This window comes from Pan troglodytes, chromosome 1, assembly GCF_028858775.2.
Source record: "Pan troglodytes isolate AG18354 chromosome 1, NHGRI_mPanTro3-v2.0_pri, whole genome shotgun sequence".
In the NCBI taxonomy this organism is placed as follows: Eukaryota; Metazoa; Chordata; class Mammalia; order Primates; family Hominidae; genus Pan; species Pan troglodytes.
This window is the reverse complement of record NC_072398.2, coordinates 186,302,912-186,321,650: the sequence shown is the minus strand read 5'-3', so window position 1 is coordinate 186,321,650 and position 18,739 is coordinate 186,302,912. Positions and strand designations below refer to the sequence as shown.

General features: G+C 52.7%; 2 protein-coding genes across 10 annotated transcripts in view; one reads left to right on the top strand and one right to left on the bottom strand.

Moving 5' to 3' along the window:
- RNF220 (ring finger protein 220) overlaps positions 1–5,292 on the top strand; it is a 246,117-nt gene extending 240,825 nt beyond the window's left edge. For both annotated transcript variants that reach the window (XM_016961307.3, XM_054682224.2), the window contains 3 exons: positions 3,238–3,346; positions 3,460–3,534; positions 4,272–5,292. In XM_016961307.3, coding sequence (XP_016816796.1) covers positions 3,238–3,346; positions 3,460–3,534; positions 4,272–4,343 — 256 coding nt within the window. In that variant the 3' untranslated portion in view covers positions 4,344–5,292. The remainder of the gene's footprint in view (positions 1–3,237; positions 3,347–3,459; positions 3,535–4,271) is intronic.
- A 2,469-nt stretch (positions 5,293–7,761) lies between these two features.
- Positions 7,762–18,739, bottom strand: part of TMEM53 (transmembrane protein 53) — a 70,379-nt gene continuing 59,401 nt past the window's right edge. For 5 of the 8 annotated variants that reach the window (XM_054682327.2, XM_063781441.1, XM_054682328.2 and 2 more), the window contains 2 exons: positions 13,753–13,874; positions 7,762–8,791 (listed from right to left, as the gene is read on the bottom strand). In XM_054682327.2, coding sequence (XP_054538302.1) covers positions 8,141–8,791; positions 13,753–13,874 — 773 coding nt within the window. In that variant the 3' untranslated portion in view covers positions 7,762–8,140. The remainder of the gene's footprint in view (positions 8,792–13,752; positions 13,875–18,739) is intronic. The other 3 variants (XM_054682330.2, XM_009455956.4, XM_009455963.4) reach the window with 2 other exon arrangements.

Genomic DNA, 18,739 nt, shown 5'->3' with positions numbered 1-18,739 from the left:
GCCCGGCTGCCCATGAATCACCGCAGCTGCTCCGTGTCAGCGCCGGAGCGGGCCGTACGGGTTCGGCGCAACCAGCTTGTGGGGGGGAGGAATGACGTATGGATGTTTATTTAATAATTCTCTCCTACTCCAGCTGAGCAGGGCGGGCGGGGTTGTAAGGGGCACCCACCCTCGTCTGGAGGGGCTGCTCATAAATCAGTAAGACAAGATCATTAATCAGGGATGGCGCCCGAGGGGGAGGTGGGGGCAGAGCCAGTGGCTTCCATGAAGGTACAACCCACCCAAGGCTGGGGGGAGCCAGGATTTCTGTCCCACCTGTGTGAGCACAGGCACCCGTAGGCAGGGATCTCTATGATGAGGTGGAGACTGGCTCAGTCATGTGCAGAGCTCTCCACTGGGTCTGGATCTGCTGAGACTGGGGCCCATCAGTCCCCGTGATTTCTCTATTTCTTGCCCTAGATCTGTTTTACTACTCAGGGAAAAGGAATGGTAGGATGCCATGGCTCCTCCAGGAATCTCCCCACCCCATGCCCTGGAGGGACTCAGGAATAGCTCACAGCCAGCCTGGACCAGGGGTTGGAGGCTTGGGTATTTCGCCAGAGCCAAGATTGGAGGGCAGGTGTGTGCTGAGCACATCCAGGATAGGTAGGCTCTGGAGTTGGCTATTGGCCTTCAGTGGGGCCTTGTAGCTCTTGGAGATGGCATGGGAAATGGCTTCATTCTCTCCTGGCCTCATCCTTCTTTGCCATTCCAGCTCTAGTTCTCTGATTTGGGGTTTGGGAGTTAGTTCTCCATTCTGGGGTAGGCTGCCCCCAGCTGCAGGCCTTAGTTTCCCCATCTTTGACATAACTATATAGGACTAGGCAAATTCTCGCTTAGTCCTTGGAGTGGAAGGGAGCACAGCTACAAATCCTTGTCTCCTTATCAGGAATTTACCTGTAATCCAGATGGGGATGGCACATATGGCATTGTGCAAAATGCCAGGGAAGGAGCCTGCTGTTCGGAGGCTTGTGAGGAGGGAAGGGATGGTAAAGGCTTCCAGAGCCAGAGAGCTAAATGGAAGCCCCCAGGGAATCAGCCAGTACCAGGAGGAAAGAGTCAGAGCCTTTCTTGGCATCCCTGGAAAGAGGCAAGGCAGAGGGAATCATGGACCCTAGGGTGATGGATTTAAGTGTCCCTGATACAAGGACACAGCCACTAAGGAGTCACGTTCTGTGTTGCTGCTAGCTCCCCAAAGGAAAAAGGCCAGAGATTGAAGTATTGCCCATGAAATGGGACCACTACCCTCCCTGCACTCCCATTACCACTCACATCCAGCAATGACAGGCCACCTGTAAGCTCTCAAGCTTCCTGAGCCAATTGTCTCCCCTAAACTGCAGAACAGGTGCCCCCAGGAGACTGTCCTTGCCCAAAGTCCACGTCCCTTATGATTCCCCCGCCTCAGTCCAGCCTCTGCTTCCTGATTGAGTACATCTGTGAAACCTGAGCTGTTCGTACCCCACTCTTCCAGCATCCTCAGCAGCTTCCTGCTGTCCACGAGATAAACTTCAGCCTTCAGGTGTGGCATTTGAGGTCCTCTTGCATGCCATCTCCTTTCTTACTGTAGCACTTTGCCTACATGTGGGCCTTCTAGCCAGACTGGGCTCTTGGGCCTCGTGGCCTCTGTTTCTGCTGTTCCCTTGGCCTGGAGCCCCACCTCCTCCTGGGTGTAGCCAGTATAGTCATGGTCAATCACACAGTTATTAGTTGATCATGGAATCAGTCTGCCAGGTTTGAATCCCATCTCCCTGACTCTGTGGGGACCTTGAGCAAGCTACTTAATCTTTCTGTGCTTTAGTTTCTTTGTATATAAAATGGAGATATTAGAATCTTCTCATGGGGTTTTTGTGAGGTGTAAATAAGATAATTATCAATCCCTCAGTACAATCTCTGGCATTTAGTAAGTGCTTAATAAATTTTAGCTATTTTATTTGTATTATCATTATTATTCCCTAAGGCCAGTCTCCTATACCATCTTTTCTACTTTTCCAGGAAGCATCCTTCTCCATCTGTGAGCTCCCCTGGATCCTGTTCATTTGTTTTAGGAGGGTGGGAAAGTTCCTTGAGAGAGTCCTAGCTATTCCCTGTTCAGCACTGCAGCCCAAGGAGTCCTGGAAATGCAGGAGGGACCTTCGGGTGCAGGGCTTGGCCCACACACAGGACTACCAGGGCATCTGATATATCTAGGAAGTAACAAGGAGCCCTGGAGGCAGGCCAGGCCTGTGGCAAAGGGACCTAGATCATGTGGGACACGCCTAGTCCCTGCATCTGTCCCCCTCTCCCTGGAGTTTGGACGGGCCCTTTCTTCAGCAGGTGTTTGCTCACGTCCCATGCCTGAGGTGGGGCTCTTGGCCATAGTCAGTATTGGTGGAGTGAACAGCCCGCCCTCAGGGAACCCATACTCAGGAACTTTACACTGCTGTGGTGGAGTTCACACGGGGGGCTGTGAGAGCCACTGTGCAGTGCTGGCTCAGGGGTCTGGAAAAGGCTTCTGGGAGGGCATGGGAACAAAACTAGATCTGAATGATGAGGCAGAGCTAGTGAGTCAGGCGAGGGGGTACAGAGGGATCACAGTGCAGAGGCCAAGGCAGTGAAAAAGGTGGCGTGGATGGTGACACATAGGAGTCGAGCATAAAATGCGTGGCAAGGTCCTCAGGGGTACGGCGGGCTGGGGCCGGACCAAGGAGTGTAGTGGAGCTCTCTACTCCAAGGGGGACATTGGAATGTTGGAAGTCACACCACGAGAGATTTGCTTTGAGAACATAAATTCTTCTAGGCGCTGGGAGAGTGGAATGGAGATGAGGGGCCTGGAGGCAGAAAGGCTGTCTGGAAAAAGTTAGTGGTGGAATTGGTGGAAGACATCTGAGAGCCTGGACTCGTGGTGGTGAGGAGAGATGCCGGAGATACTAGGAGAGATGACAGATTTGGGTTGTTGGGAAGACTGCGAAGGAATGGTTGAAAATGGTTCCCTGGTATCTGGTGTAGAAATTCATCCGAATGGGAATGGAGGAATAGAGAGGGTGAGGAGTTTAGTTCTGGAATGTGGAATTTGCAGATTCAGGTTATCAGAGAAAGGGGGCAGGCAGGGATGCCTAGGGGACATTTATGTATTTGGTTCTGGAATTCAAGGGAGGCGTAGGCTGGAGGTGCAGATGAGAGATGCCAGCCTGCTACCCAACCATGCCTTCCTTTTTACAGAATCACCGAAGATTCAGCTGTGACCACGTTTGAGGCTCTGAAGGCTCGGGTCAGAGAACTTGAACGGCAGCTATCTCGTGGGGACCGTTACAAATGCCTCATCTGCATGGTGAGTAGAAAAGAACCTAGGGGTGCCCTTGGTCAGGCTTCCACGCCCTCTGGGGGAGTTGGAGAGGGTGGGCCTACCTCAGAGTGACCCCTTCTCTGCCCCCTCCTCCCTAGGACTCGTACTCGATGCCCCTAACGTCCATTCAGTGTTGGCACGTGCACTGCGAGGAGTGCTGGCTGCGGACCCTGGTGAGGTGGCATGGGGGTCGGGGAATGGGAGGCCGCTCCGGGCACTGCCCAGATGTCTGTGCTTATGCCTGAGCCTGCCTGGGGGAAGTGGGGAGCATGGCGCAAAGGAGAACAGAGCCAGGAGCCAGGATATTTACCCGCAGGATATTTACCCCCAGGCTCGCTGCCTCTCCTCCCCAACTGCAGGTTTAGGAACTTCTCCCCCTCCATGAGTTCACTGCATTCTCCCTTCCCCGCCCTGGTCCCCGAAGGCCCACTGCATCACACAGACTGGTGAGGCCTGGGGTCAGGAGGAGGCTGGCTGTAGGTAAACAGGACCAGGACCTTGGCCCCTCCCCCTCCCATTACTAAGCTCCTGCCCCTGTTCTTCGCTCAGGAGCAGCCATTAAAATGTCGCCCGGAGACAGCAATAAAAGGCTTGGACGTGGGCTCTGTGTCCTGATCAAAGGCCGCGTGTAATCTCGTTAGGGCTGCGGCTGCCACAGCTGGACCCAGCCTTGTTCTCATTACTGGGGCTCCTGCTGCGGGGCTGGCCAGGCGGTTTGATCCTGGCGTCCCCCCAACACAGGAGCGTGCCTGCCTGCTCACAGAAGCTGCCTATGCGTCCCCAGCCTGGGCTGACAGGACCAAGGTCTCAGCACACACTGGTGCAGAGAGACATGGCTGCAGGCCCAGGTGCTCACATGCGCACACATGGCTCATTGTGTAGACCAGAGCCCTCCCTGTTCTCCCTGCAGGGTGCCAAGAAGCTCTGCCCTCAGTGCAACACGATCACAGCGCCCGGAGACCTGCGGAGGATCTACTTGTGAGCTATCTGCCCCAGGCAGGCCTCGCCTCCAGCAGCCCCACCTGCCCCCAGCCTCTGTGACAGTGACCGTCTCCCTTTGTACATACTTGCACACAGGTTCCCCATGTACATACATGCACATACTCAAACATGCTTACACACACACACATTTACACACGCAGGACTCTGGAGCCAGAGTAGAGGCTGTGGCCCAGGCACTACCTGCTGGCTCCCACCTATGGTTTGGGGGCCATACCTGTTCCAGCTCTGTTCCCAGGGTGGGGCAGGGAGGTGGGGGTTGGGGGAGTAGTGGGGCACGGCTCCTAAGATCCAGCCCCCATACTGACAGATGGACAGACAGACATGCAAACACCAGACTGAAGCACATGTAATATAGACCGTGTATGTTTACAATGTTGTGTATAAATGGGACAACTCCTCGCCCTCTACCTGTCCCCTCCCCCTTTGGTTGTATGATTTTCTTCTTTTTTAAGAACCCCTGGAAGCAGTGCCTCCTTCAGGGTTGGCTGGGGGCTCGGCCCATCCACCTCTTGGGGGACCTGCCTCTCTCTCTCCTGTGGTGTCCCTTCCCTCTCCCATGTGCTCGGTGTTCAGTGGTGTATATTTCTTCTCCCAGACATGGGGCACACGCCCCAAGGGACATGATCCTCTCCTTAGTCTTAGCTCATGGGGCTCTTTATAAGGAGTTGGGGGGGTAGAGGCAGGAAATGGGAACCGAGCTGAAGCAGAGGCTGAGTTAGGGGGCTAGAGGACAGTGCTCCTGGCCACCCAGCCTCTGCTGAGAACCATTCCTGGGATTAGAGCTGCCTTTCCCAGGGAAAAAGTGTCGTCTCCCCGACCCTCCCGTGGGCCCTATGGTGTGATGCTGTGTCTGTATATTCTATACAAAGGTACTTGTCCTTTCCCTTTGTAAACTACATTTGACATGGATTAAACCAGTATAAACAGTTGCTGCCTGTGTGTTATGTGTGTGGGGTGGTGGGGGAGCTAACTAGGGGAGGTGGGCTGAGGCAATTAAGGGGTTAATTCCTGGTGGCAGGATGGGGGAAAGGACTTAGCTATAGGTGTATGACACTGTGCAGGGTTGGTCTGCTCTGGGGCCGTGGAGCATTTGGTTTGGAGGGGGTTGGGGCTGGGGATCTGGGCTCCTGACTATTGATGGGTAGGGGCTCTAGGTTAATTCTTTATCGATGCAGAATCGTCAGCTCATTAATCACAGAAGAGCTCAGAGCTTGGGGGGTACAGAGGGGATGCAAGCTCTATCCCCCAACCTAGGCTAGGCGTGGCCACAAGCTTGGGTACAAACACAAGCCCCAGGCCTCTATCCCTTTCTGGTCCCCTGAAACATACCAGAGACCACAGTGGGATCACCCTATCAGCCTCCCAGGCTTTTGTTCTATTCTCCAAATGTATCTCTAGTGACCATCACCCCAGTGTAGCTACTGCCTAGATTCTCAAATGGAAAGAATGGAAACCCTATTATCCAGGATGGGCCTTCAAGTCTCCCATGTGCTCAGAGAACCAAGGCTGGCAGCTAGCACTGGAGAAATGGCACTTTGACCCCCACAGCTCCCCACTGCCAGTGAGGTAGCTCAGCTTCCTAGATGCCTCCCAGGCAGGTGCTAAAAGTTACATGTAAGTCTTCACCCACAACAGAAAGCTGTTTGGAGAAAAACAGTCAAGGCCCCAGAGTAGCCCCATGACTCCAGACTTGCTTTGACACCTTGCACACCAGGCCCATCTGCCCAAATCCCCAGCCTTAGTTGCCCATTTTCTCTGGGATACCCACAGTGAATTCCTCAGAATTGGGTCCAGTTGGCAGCTCCTGCCACCCTTTGCACCCAGATGAAGCACAGACAAGTCCCCCTTGGAGCCCAGCAAAGGCCCTTCACAGCTCCACGCCCAGTTTGATGGCACCCAATATCCTGAACACAGGGATTCTGGGGATGTACACAGCCTCTGTCGAGGCGGGTGGAACAGCTCCAGCGATGACTGAGGGTTTGGGAAAGAAACAGGTTTGGAAGAGAAGAGTGGGTAGGTGAGGGCAACAGAGAGATGAAGAGGAGGCTCTTAATGCCCAGTTCCTGTCAGGCCGACTTCTTTGATGTCTTTAGTCTCCCCTCCCACAGGCTTGGACTCAGTAGGTCCTTGATGGCTGGTTACTGCCACCCTGGGGGCCATATGGTCTCTAAAAGGGGCCATTAACCCAGAGTGAGGGCATTCCACTGAAGCCCGCCCTGCTGTGGGAGCCTTGAGCTGTCTCATGGCACAGGCTGCACTGCCACCTGTTGGCCATGGCTAGGAATGCAGCCACACGGCATGGGAATCCCTGCCACCATAGTGGGGACTCACCAAGGACTGATGGGATGCAGACAGAACGCGGCTCTGGGGACAAAGGATCCATCATCTCCAAGAGTCAGCTCCCATCCAGAGCTTTTCTAGCCATCTCCTTCACTGCCCCCTAAGCCCCGTGATCACCACGGTAAGCTCATTCAATCAAATATTTATTGAATACCTACTGTATGCCAACATTGTGCAGTAGTGACTTCTAGAATGATAAATGATACTGAACTATCAGGCTGAATTCACCTCTTCTGCCTAGAGAGTATCTAAGTGGGTCTCCCTTCCAGAAGATGAAGGAGTTTGCTATTTCAGCCCAAATCCCCTTACCCTGGTTCTGGTCTTTAGGGCTTGGGAGTTAGCTCATCCCAGCTCCTGTTACAATGCTGCTGCCTTCCTGCCCCCCACTGTCTCTGGCAACTTTCAGCTTGCAACTTTCCCGGACCCAGCGGCTTCCTAGCAAAGTGTGGTAGAGCCAGGCAGGCCCCTAACCTCAGCTCCTCATCTGGCTTCTACCTCAGACTCCCAGGCAATGGGGTCAGAGGAGCCTCTCTGAGTGAACTGCCAAGTGGGAGCCATGTGAATGGTACTTTACACTGTAGGGCTTCGCCCTGCTGGAGCAAAGATCACAGCCCCTATCCGCAGCCTGACGCTACCCCTGACCGAGATACCTTCCCTCTGGCATCTCCCCACAAAGGTCACCTTCCATTCAAGGAATCAAAACTCAACTCTGGTAACAGGCACAAAGTTTCAGTTATGCAAGATGATGAAGTTCTGAATTATGCAAGATGCAAGACTATTCAGTTCTAGAGGTCTGCCGTGCACATAATCTCTTAAATTTTAAGTATCGTACACACTTACAATTTTGTTAGGTGATCTTGGCCAGGCGCGGTGACTCATGCCTGTAATCCTAGCACTTTGGGAGGCTGAGGTGGGAGGATCACTTGAGCCTGGGAGGTTGAGGCTGCAGTGAGCCATGATTGCACCATTGCACCCCAGCCTAGGTGACAGAGTGAGACCCTGTCTTGAAATAAATAGATAAATAAATAAGTAAAGAAAAAAAGAGAGTAGGTCTCATGTTAAATGTTCTTACCAGAGTTTAAATTTTAAAAAATCAACTAGGGCTCACCCTCAACACCCCCCTCCATTTGTCAACCTCTACAGCCTGCATGCCACAGGAATCAGAAGCCTGATTGTTGCACTTGTCCAAACACAACTGACTGCAAGGCTCCCATAGACACATGCCCAGGCACTCCTGCCCCTTAGGATTCTGTGGTAAGCAGACCACCAGCAGACGGAGGCCCCCAGGAGACAGGCCCATAGGAATTTTCTACTTAGGGGACCGCAAAGTCCCAAAGGGCTACAGGGAGTTGAACGAGAAGAGTGCCCCACAGATGCAGGTTGTGGGGAGGTGTCAGGCATTTATTTCTGGAGCAGAGGTGAGATGGAGCAATGGCCTCAGCAGCGGACGCAGTTGCGCATGAAGTCGACACAGAGGCTTGTGTAGTAAGTAGGGTAGTCACGGAGGTGGCTGACGTGTGCAGATGACACGAAATCCACAGAACGTGCCAGGACCCGGCGTGCCAGGCGTGCCTCTACCATGCGTTCTATGTCTCTGGCCAGGACTACTTCATCAGCCCTCGAGTAGAGGTAGAGCTCGGGCCAGCGAGAGCCCGCGTCCTGTAGCCTGTCATAGAAGTGGGTGTGGAAGAGGGCTGTGATGGGAGCAAGCAGGACGTGGAACAGGACAACCACCAGGGCAAAGGCCACCAGCAGCAACAGGCGCAGCATGGCGGCCCGGCGCTCCAGGATGGCTGCCAGGGCCCGCAGAGCCCCTACCAGGTTGCTGTCACCAGGAGCGCTGTCAAAGATGGTGCCCACCACACGCAGGTGGCAGAAGCGACGGGTCTGCAGGAGCTCCAGCACGTAGCGGTACAGCATGACGCCACCGTTGCTGAAGACATGGAAGAGCAGGGGCTCCTTCTCAATCTCATAATCAAAGAGCAGCTCGAGCAGCTTCTGGGCCAAAACACGAAGTGAAGGGATACCCAGTGACTCGGAGAAGAAGACCATGTGCCACGGGGCTGTGTATCGGATTACGATGCAGCCCTGGGGAGAGAGGCCAGGTCAGTCCTCACAGATGAGGTGGGGGTAGTGGGTACAAGCTTAGTCAGAGGGGCCCAGCAACCCCAGCCTGTAGGACATAGGCCATGGGGCCCACAGCGTCAGCAATGCTCTGGGTCCTGCTTCAGCCTGAGCCCACCAGCCCGCCGCCCACAGACACAGGTGCCTTCTGGGCAGGGAAGGTATACTTAAGGCCCATTTTTGGACTAATTGCTTCATGCTGGCCAAGCCCTCTTGGCCTGGAGTGGTATTTGAGGCCCAGAGCCTGAAGCATGTACTGGAGACACCTGGGCTGACCAGAGGAAGTCTCTTTACTCTGGTTCCCTCCTGTCTGCGCCCCGCCCTCCCATCCTAGGCCTTGCACATTTGGGGCGGGGCCTCACTGCTTGGCTATACCCTGTCCCAGCACCTCAGATCTGCACTGTCCCTACCTCCCAGACACAAGTAGTACCCCCATGAGACCAGTACCCGAGAGCTGGCCTGCAGGCGCCAGCCCTGACCACCAGAGGCCACTTCTGAGCCAGGCCCACATCACTTTCATCACTGGTCACTGTCACCTTCCCTCTCTCCCAGGCTCCTAAAAACAGAGTCCATACTCTCTGGACTCAGGGACCTGACACTCAAATGTCCCTGGTTCCCCGGCCTGGGATCACTCCTCATATCTGCCCTGAAATTCCAAATACAGTAAACACTTGCTCCTCGAATTCTAAAATCTGGGCCCAAACTCCCTCTAGGCTTCTATATTCCTCACGCCTGGGCCAAGGGTGCCACAATCTCCACACAGGTCCCCTTCTAGGTCAGTTAGAAAAGCCACCATGCCTGGCTCCTAATCCCCTCTCATCCTCCTGTTCCAGAGACAAAGGGCCTTTTGTCAGGGGAATGTGACTTTGGAGAGTGCTGGGGTCAGACAGGTCCGGGTTCAACTCCTGGCACCACTATGTATCAATAGTAAGAACAAGGAGCAGCTTACTACTTTCTGAGTCTGGGTCCCCATCTATAAGATTACGGTGAAATTGGGATAACACCCACCTCATAAGGTTATGGGTAAAATTAGATGAAAAAAAATGTATCTCAAATGATCAAAGCAGTACCTGACACAAAGTAAACTCTCAACCAACAGCAGCAGTAATTAGTGACGTGGTAGTGACAAGGAGAAAATCGTATGGCCACAGTAGTTAAATGACCCATGGCTAAACAGGGATGGTCAGCAGAGGTACCTTGCCATCAGCCGCCTGACCTCCTAGCCCTGGAGTGCCTAAGCATCCCTCCCAAGACTCTGAAGAGGAGGCTGCTTAAGGCCACCCACATTCTCCCAAATGCTCAAATCTGACAGAGGCCTTTCAGTCCCCACTGTATGTTTCTCCCTGGCAGCATCTGGAATCACATACTCCTAGAAATATTATCGTGCAGCCCAGTCTCTTCAATAAGCCAGTAACATGAAAAAAGGGGCTGTTCTATAGCCTGGACGACATAGGGAGACCCCATCTCTAAAAAAGAAAAAAAAATGGTCGGGCACAGTGGCTCACGCCTGTAATCCCAACACTTTGGGAGGCTGAGGTGGGCAGATGACGAAGTCAGGAGTTCGAGACCAGCCTCACCAACATGATGAAACCCCGTCTCTACTAAAAATACACAAATTAGCCAGGCGTAGTGGCACATGCCTCTAATCCCAGACACCTGGGAGTCTGAGGCAGCAGAATTGCTTGAACCCAGGAGGCAGAGGTTGCAGTGAGCCGGGATCATGCCATCGCACTCCAGCCTGGGCGACAGAGCAAGACTCTCTCTCAAAAAAAAAAAAAAAAGAACAACAACAAAAATACTAGCTTGGCGTGGTGGTGCATGCCTGCAGTCCCAGCTACTCGGGAGGCTGGAGGCAGAATGATTGCTTGAGCCCAAGAGTTGAGGCTGCAGTGAGCTATGATTGTACCACTGCACTCCAGCCTGGGTGACAGAGTGAGACCTTGAATCTAAAATCAGGTGGGGAGGGGAACAGTTCTGGATTTAAAAGAGCCTTAAGAAGAAACAAAATAACTAGATGCAATGTGTGATCTTAGATTGGATCCTGTTTTGGGCACATCCGCTGTAAAGGATGCTTTAGGGACAATTAGGGAATCTGAATATGGACTGGAAACTAAATGAGATCAAACAAGAAGGTGGAGATCATGATCTGAAAAAAGCAGGATACAAAGCAGTACATTCAATAGGTCTCATGTAGGTAAAGAGAAGATATACCCCCCAAAAAAGCTGGAAGGATATACACTAAGTGTAAATAGAGGTCATCTCTAGGTGCTAGAATATGGTGTTTTTGTTTTGTTTTGCTTGTTTTGTTTGAGACAGGGTCTCACTCTATCACCCAGGCTGGAGTGTAGTGGCACGATCACAGCTCACTGCAGCCTCAACTTTCCAGGCTCAGGTGATCCTCCCACCTCAGACTCCCAAGTAGCTAAGACTACAGACACACACCACCGTGCCTGGCTAATTGTTTTAATTTTTTTTGTGGAGATCAGGTTTCACCATGCTGCTTAGGCCGGTCTCAAACTCCTAGGCTCAAGTGATCCTCCTTTCTGAGCCTCCCAAAGTGCTGGGATTACAGGCATGAGCCACAGCATCCACCTTGTTTTCTTTTAAATAGTAAAATATTAGAGTTTTGGGTTGGACTTTTTTTTTTTCTCTACATTCATCCTGTCCTCCCTATTGGAAAGTCTTCCTTTCCAAGACTACCCCTCCCCCAACCCTGCAACCTCAACACCTCTGCCTTCTCTGGGATCTTACTCCATCTACTTTCTCCCTCGTGCCTTCTGCCCAAGTAGCATCTTTACCCCTGCCCTGTACAACGGCCCATTTCCCAAAGACTCTTTGTGCAGATTCTGTCACACCTTCCTGGGTTTTCATATCCATCTCTAGCCACTCCTCCTTTCCTTGTAGGACCCTCTTCATCTTCCACTCCATTAAGTTTGGGTTCCTCAGGACTGTCCTAGGCCCTCTTCTGTCCCTCTACACACTCCCTGGGGGATCTCATCCACTCCAGAGCCTATGGATTCTCTTCTAGTGTTCCGGTCTCAAAAAACACACCCCCCTCTACCCAGGAGGTGCCCAGCCAGAAACCTGGCATTACCCTGGGAACCTCCCTATCCCTGTGCCCATGCCCAATCTCTCATTAAACTACCATTCTACCTCCTGACAAACTCCTCAATCCATCACCTTACCTCTACCGACACCCCCAACTCCAAGGTCCTGACTACCCTCTGTCCCTGGATCATGGCAAGCCCCTCTAAACTCACTTCTGGCTTCCTGCCCCACCCCTCCAATCTCCCCGCTACTCTGCAGCAAGGAACTTTGTTTATTTTGAGACAGGGTCTCACTTTGTTGCCCAGGCTAGAGTGCAGTGGTGCGACTTCGGCTCACTGCAACCTCCACCTCCCAGGTTCAAGCGATCCCTACCACCTCAGCCTCCCTGGTTGCTGGGACCACAGGTGTGCGCCACCATGCCTGGCTAATTTTTGTATTTTTAGTAGAGATGGGGTTTCACCATGTTGGCCAGGCTGGTCTCGAACTCCTGACCTCAAGTGATCTGCCCGCCTCGGCCTTCCAAAGTGCTGGGATTATAGACATGAGCCACTGCGCCAGGCCAAAAGGGACTTTCTGATTCACGAATCTAACATCACATCCCTGCTTAAATACCCTGAGGACCCCCTCCAAACCCCACCTCTTGCTGGGTACCTGTCCCTTCATTCTTCATCCCAGCCATACTTGACTATTCCTGGTCCCCCTGCCTGCCCTCAAGGATCTCAGGCTAATGAAGAAGCCAGACAAGCCTAGCCCAGTGAGCAGAACTCGCAGCTGAAACTGCCCGCAGTGAGGCTGTCTGTAAAAGGCAACACCAGAGCCCCAGCCTCGGAGGTTGGGGAGAGACTTCAAGCTCAGAACTACATTTTCCCCCAATCTCTCTCCCATTCCAGGGCCACCACACCCCTCAGTCAGGCGGGATGTGGACGTGGGTGAGTGGAGGGATGCTGAGGGAAAGGGGGCTCAGCTGGCCTTTCTCCCAGGTGCCCCCGCACTGCTCAGTCCAAGGCTTCCAGCTGGCAGTTGGAGCTGTCTGTATGGGTACCCCCGCAGGAGGCTGTTTAGGGGAGAGATCTGGGCTGAGGAGGGGAAGGTGGAGCTGGAGGCCCAAGATGTGAGAGAGGCTTCCAAAATATAACCAGGTCCTGCTAAGGCCCTCTGCAGTTACCACAGTCTCTATATCCAACCTTGGTTGGATGAGAAGAAGCGTGAATCTCTTTTCCAAGAGGCCCTACTAGTCTGGGAATGTGAAAGGTGCCATGGGCAGTCATAAGACAGAAACTCACCTGGTGGGAAAGGAGGAGGTCCTGAGAGTACAAGCTATGTCCAGACACCCAGCCCTGGCTCCTGCTGCCCGCAGAGGCACTGGCCAGTTAACAGGGACTGGAGCCTGGGCCGACTCTACAACTGTAGGGCACATCAAGGGTGGGCTGCCCATTGTGGAATGCAGGGAGGAAGGAAGGGGAAGCCATCAGGAGACCAAAGGGGTCACGCCAGGCCACAGAGCTGGCAGCCAAGTGGGGATAATCCCACCAAGTCCCTATAACCCCATGGCCTTCCTCACAGGCTTTTTTTTTTTTTTTGAGACGGAATCTCACCCTGTCACCCAGGCTGGAGTACAATGGCACAATCTCTGCTCACTGCAACCTCCACCTCCTGGGCTCAAGCGATTCTCCTGCCTCAGCCTCCCAAGTAGCTGGGATTACAGGCACGCGCCACCATGCCGGCTAATTTTTGTATTTTTAGTAGAGACAGGGTTTGACCGTGTTGGCCAGGCTGGTCTCGAACTCTAGAGGCTGTTCTTAAAGCCATTCCCAGTCCTGCCTCAAAGGTGGTCAGCCCTCACGGCAGCCCAGGGGAGAGGGCACCAGAGTACTCACCCTTTTGTGGTAGATGGCACTGTACTTGGCAAGGTTCTTGTCCTTGCAGCCACCCCAGCCCAAGAGAATCACCACAGGCTGCCGAGTTTCTGCCTCCTTCCCACCTGGGCTGGGGCTGTTCTCTGAAACACAGATGTGGACTGTCAACACCAGAGCTGGGGTGGGGGCGGGGGTGACTGCCCAATCCAGAGTCAGCAGCGCTCCGGCTGCTGCAGGCAGGGAACAACGGGTGCCAGGCCCAGGCATCCTGCCAGCACGCATGCACCAGTTCCCACCCCGTGCTGCTCCAGCTGCCTTTCTGCAGGAGGCACCATGGGGTCACCGGACAAACCAACACAAGGGCACCTTTCTTTAGAGACTCGAAGACAGCCCAAGTGAGGAAAGTAAATACCTTCTCCATGCCCTTTCCTCTTCTGATCCAGGGCTCAGCGAACTACAACCCCGGGGCCAAACTGAGCCCACTGCCTATTTTTGTATGGCCTGCGAGCTAAACTAATTTTCACATTTTTAAATGGTTAAAAAAAAAATCAGCTGGGCGCGGTGGCTCACGCCTGTAATCCCAGCACTTTGGGAGGCCGAGGCGGACGGATCGTGAGGTCAGGAGATTGAGACCATCCTGGCTAAGACAAAAAAATACAAAAAAAAAAAAAATTAGCTGGGCGTGGTGGCAGGTGCCTGTAGTCCCAGCTACTCAGGAGGCCAAGGCAGGAGAATGGCATGAACCTGGGAGGCGGAGCTTGCCGTGAGCCGAGATTGAGCCACTGCACTCCAGCCTGGGCGACAGAGTGGGACTCTGTCTCAAAAAAAAAAAAAAAAAAAATCAAAAGAATATTTTGTGACATGTGAAAATTATATGGAATTTAAATTTCATTGTCCACAACTAAAGTTTTATTGGAACACGCCACACTCATCATTTACTTAGGGTCTATGGCTACTTTTACACTAAGAACAGCAGAGTAGAGTAGTTACAACAAGATCGAGTGACTCACAAAACCTAAAATATTGACTGGCCCTTTACAGAAAAAGTTTGCCAGCCCCTGTTCTAATTCCATGAGCAGATGGAAGAAGAGGGTCTTTTTTGAGACGGAGTCTTGCTCTGTCACCCAGGCTGGAGGGCAGTGGCACGATCTCAGCTCAGGGCAACCTCCATCTCCCGGGTTCAAGCAATTCTCCTGTCTCGGCCTACTGAGTGGCTGGGATTATAGGCACCCACCACCATGTGCAGCTTTCTTTTTCTTTTTTTTTTTTAGAGTAAAAAAGGGGTTTTGCCATGTTGGCCAGGCTGGTCTCGAACTCCTGACCTCAAGCGATCTGCCCACCTCAGCCTCCCGGGAACAAGAAGGTCTTAAAAGGAGAAATGGATAGGACAGTGCAGGCAGGGACATGAGGCTGACTCTGGCCCATACCAAGCCACCTACCCTGTCCTGCCAGAGAATAACAGCCTATATTTATTGAGGTTTAACCCTTATAACAATACTCTAAGGCAGGTCCTCTTATTACAGATGAAGAAACTGAGGCAGAGTGAGGTTAAGGTACTTGTCTAAGCAAAGTGTAGGGCTGGGAATCTGGCCCCTGCTCCCCACCCTAAACTACTCCAGCACCATCTGTGCTGCCACCCCATCCACAGCTGGTGATATGCTAAGAGGCACAAACCAACCGCCGCCACCACCAGGGCTGCCTTTGAGGAAGCCTCCCTGCAACCTTGTCAAACAGACCTCATCTCATTTCCCCTGCAAAGTGAATACCCGCCCCCTCAGGGGGACTTCTGTACAAGGACCGTCTGTAGCCAGTTAATCTGCCCTCCCAAAAGGGCCGGCATGCACCCTTCCAAGGACCAAGCCACTTGGCTATGCTCAGCTGCCACCCTGAAATTTATGGATGCCGGCGGTGACCTGGCAACAGTAAATTTCAAGGCTAGTTAAGAGGATGGTAAATATAAATCACTAACCTTTGGACAAAAGGAAGACAACAATTTCCTGTGGAAATTAATGTGATTGAAAAGTTCAATGTTCCTGCTCTCTAGTGGTGGTGACTCTGGCCTTCGGAGATTAACTGCCCGCACCGGTGGGGGTCCCAGGCCTGGCTGCAACTCAGCCTGGAGCAGAAGCTGCCAAAGCCTCAGTCCCCTGCTGACACCTGCCAGCCCTCCCAGCCTCCACAGGTGCTGGCTTGGCCTCTGATAAGGGAGACAGTCCCACAGGTCTATCTCAAGCAGCTCCAAATATTCTCACCACTTTTCTCAGCCTAGTGTCCCCATCTTCTGCCAGATGGCTCTTCACCTGCACTGGCCTTTCTGGTGGAGAGGCCCTGGGCCTCAGTGGGGCCCCAGGCCAACCTTGCTGGGTCTGACTCTGCCCACGAGGCGCAGGCTGCGGCGGCCTCATGGAGGGTAATCAGCAGCTACCGTTTGAACCTGCTTTTGCATCTTCGAGACCCAGCAACTCGATTTCCAAGACCCTGTTCTGGGAGGCTCCCTTACCTCTGCAGCTGTCTGAGAACAGGCTCCCCTTCCCCTGCCTACAGGGTTGCCCCCATGTGCCACCACCGAGACACCAGCAAAGGGCTTTGGGATTTATCGCAAATACAGAGAAAGCAACCAAGGGAGGTCACATCCCCTGGCAGCCACGGGATGTCAAGGCCAGCCCCCACCAGCAGAGATGGTGCACTCCCAATTGCCAGAGGTTCAAACAGCTGCTGCTGGGCCTCCCAACTGCCCCTCCTCCTGAGGCTGGGATTTGTAACTCCGTTTTGCTGGCAACCTTGGCTTTACCAACTCAGGCAGGAATGACTCTTCACCCTCCATGAAGGCGAAGAAACCCTCAGAATTCTGGCACCCTGGACAGACTGCCTACTCCCATAGCCCAAGCTTTCTGTAATATTCTTTATTGATTTCTTTATTTTTGGAGATAGGGTCTCGCTCTGTTGCCCAAGCTGGAGTGCAGTGGCACAATCACAGCTCACTGCAGCCTCAACCTCCTTGGGCTCAAGCGATCCTTCTACCTCTGACTTCTGAGTAGTTGGGACCACAGGCACGTGCCACCATGGCCCGGCTCATTTAAAAACACTTTTGTTGTTGTTGTTGTTGTTTGAGAAGGAGTTTCACTTTTTCGCCCAGGCTGGAGTGAAGTGGCGTGATCTTGGCTCACTGCAACCTCCACCCCCTGGGTTCAAGAGATTCCCCTGCCTCAGCCTCCTGAGCAGCTGGGACTATAAGTGCCCACCACCACACCTGGCTAATTTTTGTATTTTCAGTAGAGATGGGGTTTCACCATGTTGACCAGGCTGGTGTCGAACTCCTGAGCTCAGGCAATCCACCCGCCTCAGCCTCCCAAAGTGCTAGATTACAGGTGTGAGCCACCGCACCTGGCCAAAAGTCATTGCTATGGCTATTGTTATTCATTGCCACATCAGGATCATGATTCTTCCACCCTCTTGTACAAACTCCTCCCCTTTTCTTACTTATTCCACTGGCCGTATCACCCTCTCCCCTTCCTGCTGCTGACATCTGCAGGCCTCTGGCAGCTAACTTTGAGGCACTGAAAACTTTGGCCCCTGGCTGGATCTCCCACTCTATTCAGACTTACCAGAACCCTGAACAAGCAATCAAATATACCTTGTTCCTAAACCATTAAAAACTTCTCCAGCAAAAAGTGCTAAAACACACAGCATGATGTGTCAGGCACTATTGTAAGCATTTTACATATCAACTCATTTATTATTCACAACACACCTGTAATCCCAGCACTTTGGGAGGCCAAAGCAGGCAGATCACTTGAGCCCAAGAGTTCAAGACCAGGTTAGGCAACATGGTGAAACCTCATCTCTATAAAAATTAGTTGGGCAAGGTGGCACACGCCTGTAGTCCCAGCTCCTCAGGGTGCTGAGGCAGGAGGATAGTTTAAGCCCAGGAGATCAAGGCTGCAGTGAGCCATGATCATGCCACTGTACTCCAGCCTGGGTGACAGAATGAGACCCTATTATAAAAAAAAAAAAAAAAAAAAAAAGCCAGGTGTGGTAGCTCACGCATGTAATCCCAGCAATTTGGGAGGCCAAGACAAGCTGATCACCTGAGGTCAGGAGTTCAAGACCAGCCTGACCAACATGGAGAAACTTCATCTCTACTAAAAATACAAAAATCAGCCGGACGTGGTGGCACATGCATGTAATCCCAGCTACTCAGGAGGCTGAGGCAGGAGAATCGCTTGAACCTGGTGGTGGGGAGGTTGCGGTGAGCCGAGATCGCGCCATTGCACTCCAGCCTGGGCAACAAGAGCGAAACTCCATCTGAAAAAAAAAAATTGCAATACTCTTATGAGCAAGAATTCTCATTTTACAGACGAAAACCTGAGGCACATACGAAACGGCTTGCTCAAGGTTACATAACTAACAAGCAGTGAAGCTGAAATCCAAACCCAGCTGGTCTGACTCTAAAGACCAGCTTGTATCCGCTATCCTAGCCAGCCCTGTAGATAACAAAACCATCTCCATCACCTCAGCTCCAAACCTGTATACATGGCTGCCTCCTGTACATCAAGAGACCCCATAAATGACCTCATCTACCTGCTTCTCCCAGCCAGAACTTCAATATATGCTGCCTCATTTGGTCTTGCAACCATCCTAGGAGTTAGCTACTATTACTATCCCCATTTTACATAAGAGAAAACTAAAACACAGAGAGGGGAAGTCCCTTTCGCCCAACAACACACAGCCAGGAAGCAGCAGAGCCAGCGCCCACTATCCGGACCAGCGTGCTCTACCGCCTCCACCACCGCGACCTTGCACTTGCTCTCTGCTCTCCAGCCCACGATGCTGATGCTCCGTGTTCATGCTTTGCTAATGCCCATTCCACCTATAGAATCAGCTCACTACTTACTTCCAGGAAGCCTTCCTTGACGCCCTCCCCAACCCCTTCTCACCACCCCCCACCCCAAACCATCAGACTGAGTGAGGTGCCCCTCGTCTGTACTGTCACAGCACCCACCACCAC